Source organism: Pagrus pagrus (assembly GCF_965226575.1).
Source record: "Pagrus pagrus genome assembly, chromosome: 18".
In the NCBI taxonomy this organism is placed as follows: Eukaryota; Metazoa; Chordata; class Actinopteri; order Spariformes; family Sparidae; genus Pagrus; species Pagrus pagrus.
The window spans coordinates 22,621,585-22,636,906 of NC_140202.1; the positions used below are offsets into that span (position 1 = coordinate 22,621,585).

At 41.7% G+C, this 15,322-nt stretch overlaps 1 protein-coding gene across 3 annotated transcripts in view; it reads right to left on the minus strand.

The window, feature by feature from the left end:
• The window catches only part of pcnt (pericentrin), a 38,392-nt gene that overhangs the window by 9,380 nt on the left and 13,690 nt on the right, over positions 1 to 15,322 (minus strand). For 2 of the 3 annotated variants that reach the window (XM_084381044.1, XM_084381042.1), the window contains exons 20-44: positions 14,703 to 14,807; positions 14,227 to 14,338; positions 14,087 to 14,127; positions 13,860 to 13,994; positions 13,501 to 13,738; positions 13,306 to 13,378; positions 12,496 to 12,949; positions 12,172 to 12,369; positions 11,973 to 12,044; positions 10,878 to 10,982; positions 10,373 to 10,525; positions 9,510 to 9,656; positions 7,063 to 7,223; positions 6,316 to 6,488; positions 5,938 to 6,119; positions 5,647 to 5,809; positions 5,193 to 5,435; positions 4,478 to 4,710; positions 3,777 to 3,884; positions 2,750 to 2,770; positions 2,126 to 2,362; positions 1,845 to 2,018; positions 1,595 to 1,747; positions 1,177 to 1,356; positions 36 to 1,061 (exon numbers count right to left, since the gene is read on the minus strand). In XM_084381044.1, the coding sequence (XP_084237170.1) occupies positions 36 to 1,061; positions 1,177 to 1,356; positions 1,595 to 1,747; positions 1,845 to 2,018; positions 2,126 to 2,362; positions 2,750 to 2,770; positions 3,777 to 3,884; positions 4,478 to 4,710; positions 5,193 to 5,435; positions 5,647 to 5,809; positions 5,938 to 6,119; positions 6,316 to 6,488; positions 7,063 to 7,223; positions 9,510 to 9,656; positions 10,373 to 10,525; positions 10,878 to 10,982; positions 11,973 to 12,044; positions 12,172 to 12,369; positions 12,496 to 12,949; positions 13,306 to 13,378; positions 13,501 to 13,738; positions 13,860 to 13,994; positions 14,087 to 14,127; positions 14,227 to 14,338; positions 14,703 to 14,807 (4,887 nt within the window). The remainder of the gene's footprint in view (positions 1 to 35; positions 1,062 to 1,176; positions 1,357 to 1,594; positions 1,748 to 1,844; positions 2,019 to 2,125; positions 2,363 to 2,749; positions 2,771 to 3,776; positions 3,885 to 4,477; positions 4,711 to 5,192; positions 5,436 to 5,646; positions 5,810 to 5,937; positions 6,120 to 6,315; positions 6,489 to 7,062; positions 7,224 to 9,509; positions 9,657 to 10,372; positions 10,526 to 10,877; positions 10,983 to 11,972; positions 12,045 to 12,171; positions 12,370 to 12,495; positions 12,950 to 13,305; positions 13,379 to 13,500; positions 13,739 to 13,859; positions 13,995 to 14,086; positions 14,128 to 14,226; positions 14,339 to 14,702; positions 14,808 to 15,322) is intronic. The other variant, XM_084381043.1, reaches the window with a different exon arrangement.

Sequence of the window (15,322 nt, forward strand, 5' to 3'; positions counted from 1 at the left end):
TGACACCAACTGTTAACCTATTAGCTGACACTCACCAGCACTTCCTTCTGAGCTTCTTCTTGACTGGTTTCCCTCTCATTGTGCTGAACCGTCAGGTCCTGGAGACAAGCTCTCATTGAAGTCACTTCCTGTCTGAGCCTTTCAATTTCCTCCTGGAGTTGCCCCTCCCTCCTCCTCAGCGCCTCCCTTTCAGCAAAAAGCTCTCCCTTTACAATCTCAAGGGTTTTAATCTTTGTCCTTTCCTCGGCAACCAGCTCCTCCATGTCCACCACCTCGGCTCTTACCTCCTGGACTTGTCTCTCAAGAGTAAGACTGGTTTCTCTGAGGACTTCCATTTCTATTTTCATCTCCTGCTCCTTTGTTTTTTGAGTCTGGATCTTGCTCACGCTCCCCTGTTCTTTCTTTTGGAGTTCTGTAATCAGAGAGCTGAGGTGGGCGTTCTTCTCATGCAAGGCGCTCACCTCCTCAGCTTTAATTCTGTCACTGTCAATCTCCTCTTCAGATAGTTTCATCTTCTCCCTCTCCTCTTCTATCTGGGTTTTGACCTCCTCCAGCTCAGCTTCTTTGTCAGTGAGGAGATCTTGAAGTTTATCTGCCCTCTCCCGCTCAGCTTTCAGCCTCTTTCCGAACTCCTCCCCGTGTCCTCTGTACTCCTCCTCCTGGGTGAGCAGTAATCGCTCCAGTCCTTCTTTCTCTGCCACTGCCGTCTCTAGCTGACTCTGAAGAGCCTTCAGACGAGATCGAAGGGAACGAGATGAGGCAGAATGAGTCAGACTGAGCTCTTGCTTCAGGCTGTTCGGCCCTCCCCTCCTCTCTTGTTCCTGGATGGTGTAGTGGTGAGGTTCTGGGCTGGGAGCTGGCGAGGGGTTGATGCTGTCGCCGTCCTGAGAGTCGCTCACTTCGTGCAGGTTTGGGCCTAATGTGGCGAGCTCTGCCTGCAGCGTGCTGATGACCTCATGGAGGCGCTCCTCTTCTTCCTGTTTGTCCTCACGCACTCTCATTATTTCAGACTGAAGGTGTTCCACCTGTGAATGCAGGTCCTCGAGCTCAGCCTCCAACATCTGTTTGTCAGAAAAGATCAAAACAATTAATCAAACAATAACATTTTTTCATCGTGGCCTCAACTATGGAAACTTCCACAGTGTCAACATGTATTCTGCGTGTACTTATTCTGACCTTGGTGTCCCTGGTGTTCTCCAACTCCTGTTCCAGTTTTTGAATCTCACTGTTGAGGTGGTCAATCTCCTGATTCTTCTCCTGAAGTAATGCTGAGGGGAGGGCCTCTTCCTCTGGATCCTCCACCTCGCATTGCTCCTCATTCTCCTCCTGGAGTATGGTGAGAGCAGACACATTCTCCTGCAAGCAGAGATGTACACATGTATTTTAAAGGCTGAGTCTTGTGCTGAAAGTTCTCTAATAGCCAGTCTGATTTGAAAAGAGGTGTCTTTACACAGAGACTCTCCAAAACGAACAACATTCTTCCAGCAGAACAGGAAGCTTGCTGTTTTGTGCTGATGTCCAAATATAAGTTTGACTTATAAAGTAGCAAAATATACCAGAAAACAATTTGGTATGAAGACAAAGCAGCACTTACCTTTAGGGCAGCAATCTGTTCTTGGAGCTCATTCACATGGGCTGCATTTTGATTGGTCAGCAGCTCCAGCTGCAGTGTGAGGTGTTTTAGTTCAACTTCTTTGATGCTCAAGTCCCTCTGCACATTGTCCAGTTGGCCTTGCTGAAACTCGACCTAAAAAATAAACATTTCTTATTAAATAAGGCTAAAAATATATTCAAAGCTCTACGATTGCACTGTAGTTCTTTGCTTTGCATAAACTCCTACAGACCTCTTGCTCTTTGCTGTGCAGGCTCTCCTGAGCAGTGTCCAGGGCATCCCTCAGTTCCTGGGTGGGGTCACGCGTGTTGTCATGGTAACAGTGTCTTGTCTCATCAAGTTTGGACTGCAGTGCGGAGATCTGGAGCCTGCTAGACAGCTGCTGCTGCTCCAGTGCCTGCTTATCCTGACAAATAGTACATTTATGAGAGAAAGAACACTCTGATGCACCCTTGCATGAAGAGCAATTTTCATGTTTACATACAAGACAGGTTTAAGTGTGTATTTTCATACTTGTGTGAGCTCCTGTTCTCTCAACTTCGCTCTGTGGAGCTCTTGTTCCAGTTGACTGACAGACCTGTTACTCTCCGCACTGTTAAGCAGCGCTTGCTCTAGCTCTCTGATTCGCCCGGCTAGCTTGTCAATCTCTTCATTGCGTTCGACAAGGTCGCGCTGGGCTTGCTGATTGGCTGCAAGCAAAGAGGCGTGGTCCTCTGTCTTGTCTTTGATGATAGCTTGTAGACTCTCCACCTGCAGAGACACAGAAGGGACAACATTTTGTGATAACAAGTTTCTGGCATTTTAAGCAAGCAGAAAGAGATTTGCGAATAGAAAATCTACATCATTTGTAGAAAAATAAGCCATTCCAGGTCTGCAGCCACGGGTACAGAACATTGAAGTTAAGCCATTCCAGAGAGAAGTGACATGTAGGTGAAAGACGAATGAAGTGCGAAACAGAAGCAAATGGGTATTAGCGAACGGATGATGAAATAGGAATGAATGTAGAACTCAGGACAAGCACATTAAAGCACTAACAATTCATCTATGGATGATAGCACAGAAATAATGATATACAATACACACCATGCAGAACAGTCAGAGGAGCTAAGAGGAATATGCTACAGTCAGATTTCATACCTGCAGAACCAAGTCCTCAAACTACAGCAATCCGTTCGGCACAGGGATAAACACATGGCAAAAGTCAGGCTCATTGTTAAATAAACAATGCATTCATCACTTCAACCTCTTCGAGTACTACAATATATACTTCAGTTAACTGGTTGTAGGAGTGTCACGATTTTGATTCCAAATTGAAAATCGATCGAAATGAGCTTTTGATTTCGATCATCCAACTCAATTTTGAAGTTTGTTTGAGGTGTTTTCAAGGTTTTTTTTTCTTTTTCTTTCAAAGACGACATAGCTACCGTATCAGCAGCCTGCAGGTGGACTTCCAAATACTTATGTGTGCACAAAGACAATCAGCTGATTGGTACTGGAGAGATGGGGTTTTTTCCAGAGATCCTTATTGAGTTAAGAGGAGGGTTTACCTGTGGGGGAAGAACTGAACCGCACTTAGAGCATTGTTTATTATCTTGTTTGGGAATAGGGTTTACTTTGGACGGATTTTAGAAATGAAGTCTATAATAAACTGAATTCCCATCTTTTATTTACTGTTGAGTCCCCCAGGTGTTTTTTTTTTCTTTGTGGAACTCTGAAATCGTTATTTTTGATGAGAAATATTTGAACTCATACCCCTAACATGCAAGAAGCCACCAGAATAAAGGCAAGCTGCTGTTGTAAAATACCCCCATCTTTTTAAAGAATAATTTGAAAATTTAAACGACATAGCATAAAACAAATGATCTGGTGATCTTTACAAATTTAGATGCGATAATTTTAATGCAAACAATGAGAGCTAAAAAATAATTTTTAATCTGAATCTTGGATTTGGAGAATCGTGACACCCCTAATTAGTTTATAATCCAATCAGCAATGCATTGAACACTCGCACAAAAAAACACATCAAAGGCACACACACAAACACTGCAAATGCTATACATCTTTATCTACAATTAGGAGCATTTTGTACATTACTGCCCTGTTGAGAATTATTATTTGATTAGATGTTACTGTGTGCACTTGCTATCAAATGTACGGCCCTCACCCTGTGTCCCTTGTTATCCACACTGGCTGTCTGTCTGAGTTGGGCCTCCAGACTTCGGATCTCCTGCTGGAACTCATCTCTCTCGTGTTCACGCTCCACAGCCTGCTCCTATATGCGTAGGAACAGGTTATGTCAAAGATTGCGTCCACTACATTAAGCATTTACATGAGAAATTGTCTATGACGCTCTAAAATAACACTGGAAAGACAGTGAAGTGAGAATACAAGATCGTAATTGCCATTGTAAGTGTTTAGACAATGAAAGAGAATTTTGTAAAGAACAACACTTAATAAAGGATATTTTTAAATTTTCAAATTATTTCATTATTAACTCTGAATTTGGTAAGCACTGCTTTAAGTACGCTGCACCTGCTGCTTGGAACGCACTGCAGAGAACACTAAAGTTAAAGGGGCTCATCAACCTTGGGTCTTTGAAAACTCGTGTGAGAGAAATTGGAGCAGCTTCATACCGCACTTGTTCTTGTTTTAATGTGAATCTGGAGCTTTAGTCCTGTTGCTTCTATTTGTAATGTATTTTATCTCTGTTGCTGTGTGATTTTTGTGTGTCTTGTAATTGTTGCAACTTTTCTATGCTGCTGTCTTGGCCAGGCTTCCCTTGAAAAAGAGACCATTGTGTCTCAACGGGACCGACCTGGTTAAATAAAGGCAAATAATAAAAAATTTCAACTTGTAAAAACTCACCTCTATAAACTGCCGGTCGTGTTTCAGTTGTTTCTCGAGTGCTTGGACACGCTGATTGAGGTCTTCGGTTTGGATCTTGTGGTGCTGCTCCGTCTCCAGGCCCTTGGTTTCCTGCTCTTCCAGCTCTCTCTCAAGGGCCCTGAGGCGCAGGGACAGAGAGCTGTGGTCCTTCTCTGCCTGCCGCTGCAAGTCCAGCCTGTCCTGGGCCAAACGCTCCGTTTCTGCCAGGAGAGCTTGAAATAGAAACAAGGAAAGGTTAGGGCAATAGATTAAAAAAGAAAAAAAAACAGCAAGATATAAGAGAGGAGTTAGAAAAAATACACAGCTATTATAACATACTGTGCCCTTCCTCCAGAAAATGCATTCTCTTTAACAGCTCTCAACTAGATCATTCTTTAAGAGGTTAAAATGACACAGCACTCAAAGAGCCTTTTCTATAAGCTAGTGGCAATGTCAGTGTTACAAACAGCAATCTCACACAGCACTGCAAATATACTGCGTATTCATCCCCACCCCCTCAGCGCACACACTCATACTCCACTCTGACCCACAAACCTGTATCGGGATCTAAATTGAGCCAATGGCCTACGGAGAAAAGACACATCTGAGCACAGACATTATATAAGTGTGTGGTCAAGCTCACAAACAAGGTCACGTAACGTTTTATGCAGACAGAAAAATGTGATTTTATTCTTTTTGTGCTCACTCCACTCACCTTTCTCCCTCTCTCCCAGGCCGGCGGAGAGATGCTCCTTCTGGCGCAGGAGACGTGTGTGCTCCTCGCTGAGCTCCTGATGTTTCAGTCTGAGGCTGTCCAGCTCGGCAGTGATGCCCTGCATCTGGTGAAGTTTCAACTTCAGGTCCTCTAGCTGCTCCACCAGTCTCTCTTCTTGTGCCTCTTTCTGCTGCAGAGACTCCTCCAAGACTGCCTTCTCAGCCACGTAGCCATCCAGAAGCCCTGAACAAATCATGCAATGTCAAAAATTTGATGTCAATAGAAAAACAAAACACAGCAACAGAAATAGCTGACTTATGTTTAATCTTCAGTGCAAGTGATGAAATTGGAGCATAGGCAGAAGAGCAACGTGTATTAACAGTCATTGGATTAACTACTTTCCCCTTGCAGAAGGAGTCAAGTGAAGCAGAACAAACGAGGATACGTTGCTCACCCTCTGCCTTGTGTAGCTCCAGCTGGAGTTGACTCTTCAGTTTCGCCTCCTGATCGAGCTGCTCCAACAGAAGCTTGTGCTGCTCGAGGAGACGGGTGGAGTCTTCTCTGCCCTGAGAGAACTTTTCCTCCAGAGAAAGGTGGACATCATGAGTCTGCTCCAGCTAGAGAAAAAGTGAGAAACTCACAATTATTAGGCGGCTGACAATACTATAAAATGGGGAAAAAAGCAATATGAAAGAAGGTTTTTGTGTTGATTGTTGAGATACCAGTAGGTGTATACATCCTTTACCTGCGTGTTGGCCTGGTTGAGCAGCTCCAGCAGTGTGTCCACAGTGTGACGCAGTCTGCTGCAGGCATTGAGAGCCGCTTCTTCTCCGCCAGGATTGAGCTGAGTGTCTGAAACCAGCAGGCTCTCACAGAGCAGGTGGGTCAGCTCAGGGTCATCTGATGACAAGTCTGCGACTGAAATACCTGTAAAAACAAGTCAAAATTCATTGTTGTATTGATGCAAATATTTTAAACTGGATCTAACATTATAATTCATCTCTTAGTATATATGTTTATAAAACACCTTGCAAATTAGACTTCTGCCACAGCTAAATGTGGTTCTTTCAGCTCAAAGACTCACATGCACTGAACTGTTAGAATGAATCAGAGGCTAGCAGACCTGATTCTTGTGCGTCTTTGTTCCCCGTTAAGCTCCTCTGATGGGTTGCCTGCTCAGATGTTTTGGCTTTGGCACTGATCTTTTGTCCAATCAGCTCTTCCGTTGCGATTGTGCTGCGAATCATCTCGATCAGCACCTTCCTGAGCTTTTCGTTGGCCTGGTCCAGTTTACGTCTGGGAAAAACATCACGACATATCAGAAGAATATACAAGACTATACATGACTATGTAGGAGTGGAGCCCCACCAATACGCGATTTTTGGGGGCGAGGCTTATACGGATATTACGCGATAGAATCTTAAAATATCAGCGTTTATCAGGCAACATATGCATACAAATATATCCGTGATAGGCCAATAAACACACGGGTGTCTCATTTATTGTTTAAGTCTAAACAGATGTTCAGAAACAATCATGCATTTCCAGGGTTAAAGAAAGAAAAAGTGAAATAAAATTAAAATATACATTTAAAGTCTGTGTAGTACCAGCTAGACCTCACCTCACTCATCCCCTGGGTTAGGAGGGCATACTGAAGGAGTTTCAGTCATAAGTTGCCACTTGCAATGTCATATATTTTACTGAAAAACCTACAATTTACCAGGTGACGTTAACTGGCATTAGCACATTTTTGGTATTTATTTCTTACTGTAAATACACATTCCAAAGTATAAATTCACCAAGCTATATTACACACCGTTATACACATGAAACAATGCATACAGCAGAGAACACATAGAGCATCATTTACCTTTCCTCTTTAGCAGTCTGTAAGTCGTCAGTGAGCATCTTTAGAAGGTTGCCTCCCTCCTGAGTCTCACGCTCCCTTCGTTGGAGGAGAGTGTCCAAAGTCTCCATCTCTGCCCGCTTTCCCTTTAACTCTCCCTGCAGACAGCCAACCTCTGCTTGCAGCTGGAAAATAATGATAGCTTGTTAAACTCAACTCAACAATAAAGACAAACCTATTAACTGCCCCACTCCCACTTGTGCTATAACTTCTGTAAAAACTATCCACGAGTGCAACTGAGCGCCAGAGAGAGGAACAACAGATGTTCAAATGAACACCTCAAAGACTGGCTCAGTGCCAACTCATTCTCTTTGTTCAAAAGTCATCTGATAGTCTCTATCACAGGAGAAACAACATCCATCAACAACCCATCAGCCAAGAGCATGACAAAAGCAGAAAGCATGTTATGTATTCAAAAAGAAATCAGAACCAGATGTCGTCTCTACATAAGGGGGATTTCTCTCACAGTCAAAAAACAGTACCATTACCAAAAATATGCTCAACTAAAAGACAAAAAACACATTCCTCCTCCTCTAACCAGCCTAAAGCATACATACACACACGTACCAACTGTAGTCATCAGGCATCCTTTGGCAGAGACACTGCGGTTAAGAGCCAGGTCAGTGTAGGATTAAGGCGAGCCAACGTCTGGATTCCCTGCTGCACTTCGAGTCTTTATCAAAGTTGTCTTCTAGGTCTACGCTAATTTTTCTTACCTTTCGCTCCTAGACCCCTTCATTCTCCCCCTCTGCTTTTACCACGACTTCCCTCTCTTTTTCCCTCTCCCTCCCGCCCCCTCCCATCAAACACGTCTGATGTAGCCACCTGCCTCAACAAAACAATGCTGTTGCCCTGACAACAGCGCCCTCCCAACCTCTCATAAGCTCCTCTTTGCTACCCTCATGGGTGGGTGTGGGTTAATATCTCACTACCAAGCCAGGCAGGTGCCATGGAAACAAATGTATACATGTGTATCGGGCATGTTTATGCCAATTGTGCCAATTGTGCTGTCCATTTATTATGGATTCACATCCATAAATCACATTGCCACAAGAACCAAAGGAACAATTAAAGTGTAATTATATATTCTGCATGTGCCATTAGAAGTCGTTGGAGCAAAAAATAAAAATTTCTAGAAAGAGACAAAATGTGTATGAATTAGAGGTCAACCAATATGGCTTTTTCAGGGGCTATACCAATACAGATTATTAGAAATCAAGCAGACTGAAGACCGACATTGTGGACCGATATTCATTTGCAGTAAAATTAAACTGCCAGTGAATAAACCCAGGTACAATTTACTGACTGAACAAAAAGAACAATTTTCAGCTACTTTACTTGAGTATTTCCATTTTCTGCTACTTTATGCTTCCTCTCCACTACATGTATTTGATAACTTTAGTTACTGGTTTCTTTTCAAATAATACAATGTTTATAATCTGCTAATTTATGTGTTTCCAATCAGATAGTGTCGTAGGCAGGACATCGTGTGAGAGGATGCTGCATCAGAGCCAGCAGAACATTTTAAATTAGCTTAATTTATGGCCAATCTGACAGAAAAATCACTGATACAATAATCGGAAAAATTCTGGATATCGGCCCAACAATCGACCACGGCCATCAAACTTTCCTGAAAGTAACATCTTCAAATATCTTGTTTTGTCCAACCAACACTATAAAACCATAAAGTATTCATTGTACCATCACATGAGACAAAGAAAAGCAGCCAATCTCCGCAATTAAGAAACTGGAATTTCAGGCATTTTGGATTGAACAAATACTGAAAATATTAACCATTTATCAAAGCAGTTGATCATTTTTCTGTTGATCTACTCATCAATTTATCATTTCATCAGTTAAGTTCAGAGCTTCAACCATGACAACATGACCTTTTAGTGCCTTAGCACCCAAACAACACAACCCACATGGCCTCCACAGTGTTGCCGGTCACCAAGTCATACCCATCCTTCTCTCTCCCTCATTTCTTCTCTGCATCTGCTTTCTAAGGCAAAAAAATGTCCACAAAAATATAATCTTAAACACTCCAGATTAGTGCAGTGATTCTTTGATATGATAATCTCTTCTCAGGATGTAATCCTATGTAAGGAAAAGAGGCAAATCCAGCCCATGGATGCAACAGAATGATGCCTCCCTTAATCGCAATTCCCAGACCTCCCATTTTCTACGGGCCCTCAGTTTAGACTGTAAGTCACTATATCTTCTCATTTATCTCACTGATTTTGAACCACAACCGATTTTATAGTCTCAGGCAAAGTGAAGCTGCAGGTGTCACCTTTTTCAAGATTATGAAAATAACAATGTAAAACCTGTAAAAACACCAGAATAGGTAGGGATTTTATGTGTGTACGTGTGTGTGCGTGTGTGTGTGAGTGAGAGTGTGTGTGTAGTACCTGGGCCACCACAGCATCTAGCTGCTGCAGTTGGGCAGTGAGCTGGCTCATTTTGCCGGTGTAGCTCCGCTCTTTCTCCTCCTGTTCAGATGAGAAGCTCCGCCTCAGGTCCTCAAGCTCCACCTGCTTCTGCTCTTCAAACTCCGTCTTCAAAGAAAGCAATGATAATGGTCCGTCAATTAAAATATGCAGCTCACCATTTTAAAAAGCTGCACTATAGTGTAGGTTTATTTGTTCCTCGGCTAAAGAGCTATCTGACCATGTCTCACAGGCTTATGGCTGACTACTGGCTTGCACATTTCAGATGGTAAAAAGCCAAATGTCTGAAAAAAAAAAAGTACCTTCAGCATTAAAACCTTCTGCATCAGAGGATAAAAAGCTTAGATCCATCCATTTAGCCACTGTTCAGATGGCAACAACACATACACATGCAGAGTCCGGCAGATTCAGAGAACAGAGAGACAGACGGACAAGAACACTTCTGCATATATGATGGTGGGATTATGTGCAAACTGGGTTTGAAAAAAGCTCCAATGGGATAGAGTCCAACAGAAAGAGCTGTCCCTATGAATGAACTGGTGCAGCTGGAGCTTAGAGAGGGCAATGCCACGACACACACACAAACACGACAGCTCTCTATATAATCCACAGCTATTACATAATGATCTTTCAAACAGGCATTCTGACTCAAAAATCACACAACTTAAAATAAAACAGGAAATAGTATTGTATTTTTCACATAAAATGAATAGAGAATATGACAGCCTTAGTGGTGAAAGAATATTAAAGATCTTTAGCAAACAGAGCTGCCCACAACGTCATCTTTTTCCTCATCACTCAGCATGTTTTCTTTGGTTTTTTACCTTCAGTTGATTAATTCTGTCCTGCAGTCTCTCCTCCGATTGGACTTTGAGGAGCTCCACCTCCTCTAAGAAGTGCTGACGTTGCCTTGACGACTCCTCTTCAAGCTCCCTGCGACATGCCTCCAATTCTCGCGCAGACACTCCCCTCAACTCCTGCAGCAGAGAAAATCAAGACATTTGGTAAACTAAATTGTGCGTGTTTTAGTTTTGGTTGACTTGAGTCTCAAAGTAGGGAAATGTTACTTGTTTAATACCACAACATCCAGTTTGTCAAATGGTCACAGTCATAGTGCTTCTCTGAAAATATCTAAATAAGTACTCTGTGCCTCCACACACAAATACACCATTATAAAGGATGAACAATAACTCTGTAATCCCCTCTCTAATGGGCTGTAAGAGCCATAGAGACAAGGACTCTACTAAAAACCATTAGAAACAACTCGCCAGGCTCGACGTTAATACACCCTGTAAAAGACTCATTCTCACACACATGCTCGACACACACCTGCAGCTGGAGTTGGTGCTGTTCAACGAGTTGCTCTTTCTCAGCAGTGTAGGACTGTGAGAGCTCCTGAAGAGCAGTGCTGTGTTGTTGCTCTAGTTCTAAAACCTGAGAAAACAGACAAAACAAAAAGATGCTGTTAACGATCAAAGCTGGAGAAAGCAGGATTTAAAAGTCAAAATAAACCATAGCGGAGGTTGTGTGTGTATCTACCAAACACTTAACTCATATCCTAACCAGGGAAAATTAATGACATGTGCTTATAATCAAATTACAATGCTGTAACAGCTAACAAATTACCTCTAAGATTCACTGCTGAAGCATTCAATTAAATTGATGTATTGAATTAATTAACACCAGCAAAGGGGTTTGCAATACTGATAAAATTCCTCATCACAAAAGAGCTGTAATATAATATATTAGTAAATTGATATAATTGTATAGTGACATATTTCATAAAATTAATTGAAAAAAAGCTTACAGATTCAATAACTACACAGCTGCTTTTGATAAATCCACTGAATTAAATACCAATCAATTTAAGTACTTCATCACACTGATGCAAAAACTAAGGTCAAATGCAACCAGAGATTTATCGTCCCATAATGCCCAATCCCACATCGGAAATTTGTGATTCTGTCTAGCCAGTATAATCTAGCTTCTTACAGGTTTCCCACCTGACAGAGATGCCCTTAAATTGATTTTTGCATTTATAATCTTTTATTTCTAAAGTCTGAAGAAATGTTTCAAGTTAGGAATGACTGCATTCATGCATCGTTCCCTCAGATTTGCAGTCATTCCTAACTTGAAACATTTCTTCAGACTTTAAAAAGACCACCGCCACAAATATATTCTCAATCTGAGGGAACCATTGTTTTTTTTTAATGACTAGATATTGAAGACTTTTTCAAATAAGTTAAAAATAAAATCACACATTTTTTTCCCCCCATTTATGTCAGCATGTAGACTACAAACTATTATGTTGTGCGATTACATGTGCTAAGATTGTCCTAACATAATAACCAGTGTCCTCATGAGAAGACACTTTCATTTTTAGATTAGATAACCAAGTAATAGTAGGGATGAGTGTGTAATTACCTGCTTCTTCAGGGTCTCCAGGGCTCTGCAGTGTTCCTTATCTAAGGCCTCTTTCTGAGCAGCCAGCTCAGTCTGCAAGAACAAATCATGAAAGAAAAAACAACAACATTAAGATGAAAGTCAGCAGTGGAGGTTTTTAATTGCCTGTGTTTCACTATTTAATTGAGTGATAATTTCACGACTGTATACCAGTTCTCACCTTGTGAACGTGGCTGAGCTCTGCTGCCATGGCACTAAACTTCTCTATGTGCACCTGAGCCAGCTCTTTCCTCAGATCCTCCCTGGTGGACAGCTGCTCTGCGGCATGGCGCTCCATTGTCTGCCTATGTTCCGACTTCTGGCAATTCAGGTCTTGACGATGGCTCTCTTCAAGTTGCACAATTTCATCCCGCAGTGTCTGAGATTGAAAAGGAAAATAGCATTCTAAAGTAAATACAAAGTGAGAAGAATTTCTTAAAGAAATTTAACCATGCCAACATAAGGCTTCACTTTTTGTTTTACTTGTTATAAATTGTGTCCTTACTTGCACTTCCTTCAGATATGTGGCCTCCAGAGTGTCCATATTACCCAGCATTCTCTTTTCCAGTTCATCCCTCTCTTCCTGGTGTTTGCGAGCTAACTCAGCTTCTAAAGCTTCCAGCTGAGCCTGACTGGTCTCCTTAAAGAGGGCCTCCAGACTTTCAAGGTCTGCCTTTCGTTTGGAATCGACAGCCACTTCCAAGGCAACAAGCTCAGCGTTGTGTTTGGACTCGAGCTCAGCAGCCATAGCTGTAAGCTGATCTCTGTGACTGGCACTGAGTGAATCTAGTTGTGCTTTGTGTTTGGCATTAAGTGCATTCATCTCTTGGGAGTGTTTGTTCAGTAGTGTTGCTCTGTCACTTTCCAGCTCAGTTTGATGTTTGCTCTGTAGCTCTGCCAGAGACATTTCATATTTTTGGGCCAAACTCTGCTCCAACATGGCTTTCTCCTCTTGGAACCTAAACACAGACAAGAAAAAAAGGCATCAAATTGTAAAAAAAAAAAAAAAGCATTTATATACCGTGATATACATTTACATTACTTACACATACATTATTTTGTTGTTTATTCATTTAGTTTGTCACTGGTCTTTGGAAAATGAAAATGTTCAGTATCTGCTAATGGTATAACACGTTTCTATCAACAAAAAAAGTTGAATTTAAAGAAGAACAAAAAAAAAAGCCTTTTCAAGGGTGCACAAGATGAAACATGATGAGATGTTTTTGCAATGATTTAAGAAAACCATGACAGCAGCACTGAAAATACATGAAATCAAACAAGGCTAAAAAGATTCTTGAGCCTCAATATGGCTCACCTCTCTTTGGCTTGGCGTAGCTCATCGTCATACTGGGCCTCCAGTCTCTGCCTCACTATTAAAACCTGTGGGCCTTGAAGACAAACACATCATGTTACTAATTGATGGAGAAACACTACTAATGTATTCCATTTCCAAAACGATCTGTCGGATCCGACTGGCAGCTATAAAGAACTAAATCTACTGACAACTTACTCTCATCGCTGTCCAGTGCAGCCTGTAGAGACTTTAACTTCTCCTTCTCCTCATGAAGTGCTTCTTCAAAATGCATCCTCTCCTTCTCCGTCTCTCTGTCATGGTCTGACATCAGGGCAGATAGCTCAGCATCATGCTTCTCTTGGAGCTCTTCTCTCAGCCTCTTCATCTCCACCTGCACATGCTTCCTCTCCTGTTTCAGAGCTTCCTCAAGAAGAATGAGCTCCCCAGCAAACTCCTGTGTCAATTGTGGAACATATATGTAAGTAACAAGTTTTCATTCCCATATTGCATCATTAAATCTGTGTTTCAGTATATTTTTACCTTTTTAGAATGCAGGATTGTGCATGAGTGTGTACCTTTTGCTTGTTCCTTTGCATTTCTACATTATGTTCTTCACTCAAGGCAGCCAGTCTCTTCTCCAGTGTGTGGATAATGGTCATCTTTGTCTGTAGCTCCTCAGTGTAACACCACGTCCTCTGTTCCACCTCCACCTAATTAAAATGACCAAAAAATTGCAATATACTATACACCATGAACTCATTGTCTAATTATTTTTTTTGATCATCTGATTATCTTTTCTCACCTCAACCTGCCGTGATGCCTCCAAACGAGCTCTGGTAAGCTCTGTGACAAAGACATTTGAGGAGTTATTCAACTCCTTTAAATTCTCAAAACCAAATGGCATGTTTGGCTTGTATTCCTAAATATGCAGTTGAGAAGTACCTTGTAAGTGACGGTCAGAGAGCTTGGCTCTGAGTTGTTCAAGCTCCAGTGCATGGCGAGTCTTCATCTCCTGCAGCTCTTCATAGTAGTGGTCAGTGAGGTCTGAGCGCACCTAATGAACAAAGTAATAATACAAAAACATTAAATGAGACAGTAAAAGGCGCCAGCATGCTCAAACAGAACTTCTCATCGGGCAGTCGAATAGCTCCGTAAACCCTCTCTGCCAACATCTTTCTGACACTGAGCAACATTTACACCCTCTTCATGCCGTGATTACCCTGCTGTTCAATGGTGATAAAGGAGCATGGATTTTTCTCATTCTTGATGCAACTATTTTGTCTTTTGAAGTAGTTCTGAAGGCACATAACTTGACCCTGAGGTTACAGTGTGCCAAGAAACTCCCTCATATTAACTTCTTATTCTGTTTTTGTGAAAGTAGAGGCTTTATAGATTGAAGGATTGAGTTTGTGTCTAACCTCTTGCAGCTCTTCCTTAAAGGAAAGAGCCATAGAAGTTCGAAGGTTGGATAGCTCCACGGTGTGTTCCTCCTCCAGCTGAAGGCGCAAGCTATCAAGTACTTCCTGGATGGGACATAATAATAATAATAATAATATTAATTTTACACTGCATTTTATGTATGAAAGTGTTTTACAGTATGATGTTCAAAACAAAACCAATACAAAAAGACAAATAGGTTCATAAAAATGGAAAAAGATTGAATAAAAAGGCAGATGCATAGAAGTAGTTTAAAGAAAGAGATAGAAATGTACAACATTAATTAAATGCCTGCCTGAATAAGAAGGGTTTGAGCTGATTTTTAAAACTGTCAACAGTGCTTGCATATCTAATCTAACTGTGCAGGGTGTTCCGCAGTCTTTGGGCATAGTAGCTAAAAGCAGCTTCTCCACTTGTTTTGTGGGCTACTTTAGGGACAGTTAAAAATACCAGAATCAGAGCTCTCATTGGTTGACAGGGAGTTAAAAGGTCCAAAATGTAAGACAGTGCTATGCCATTAAGAGTGGGAACGGGAAGCCAGTGTAGGGTAGCTAAAACAGGAGGAATGTGCTCTCTCTTCTTATTTTTTATTCAAATCTGG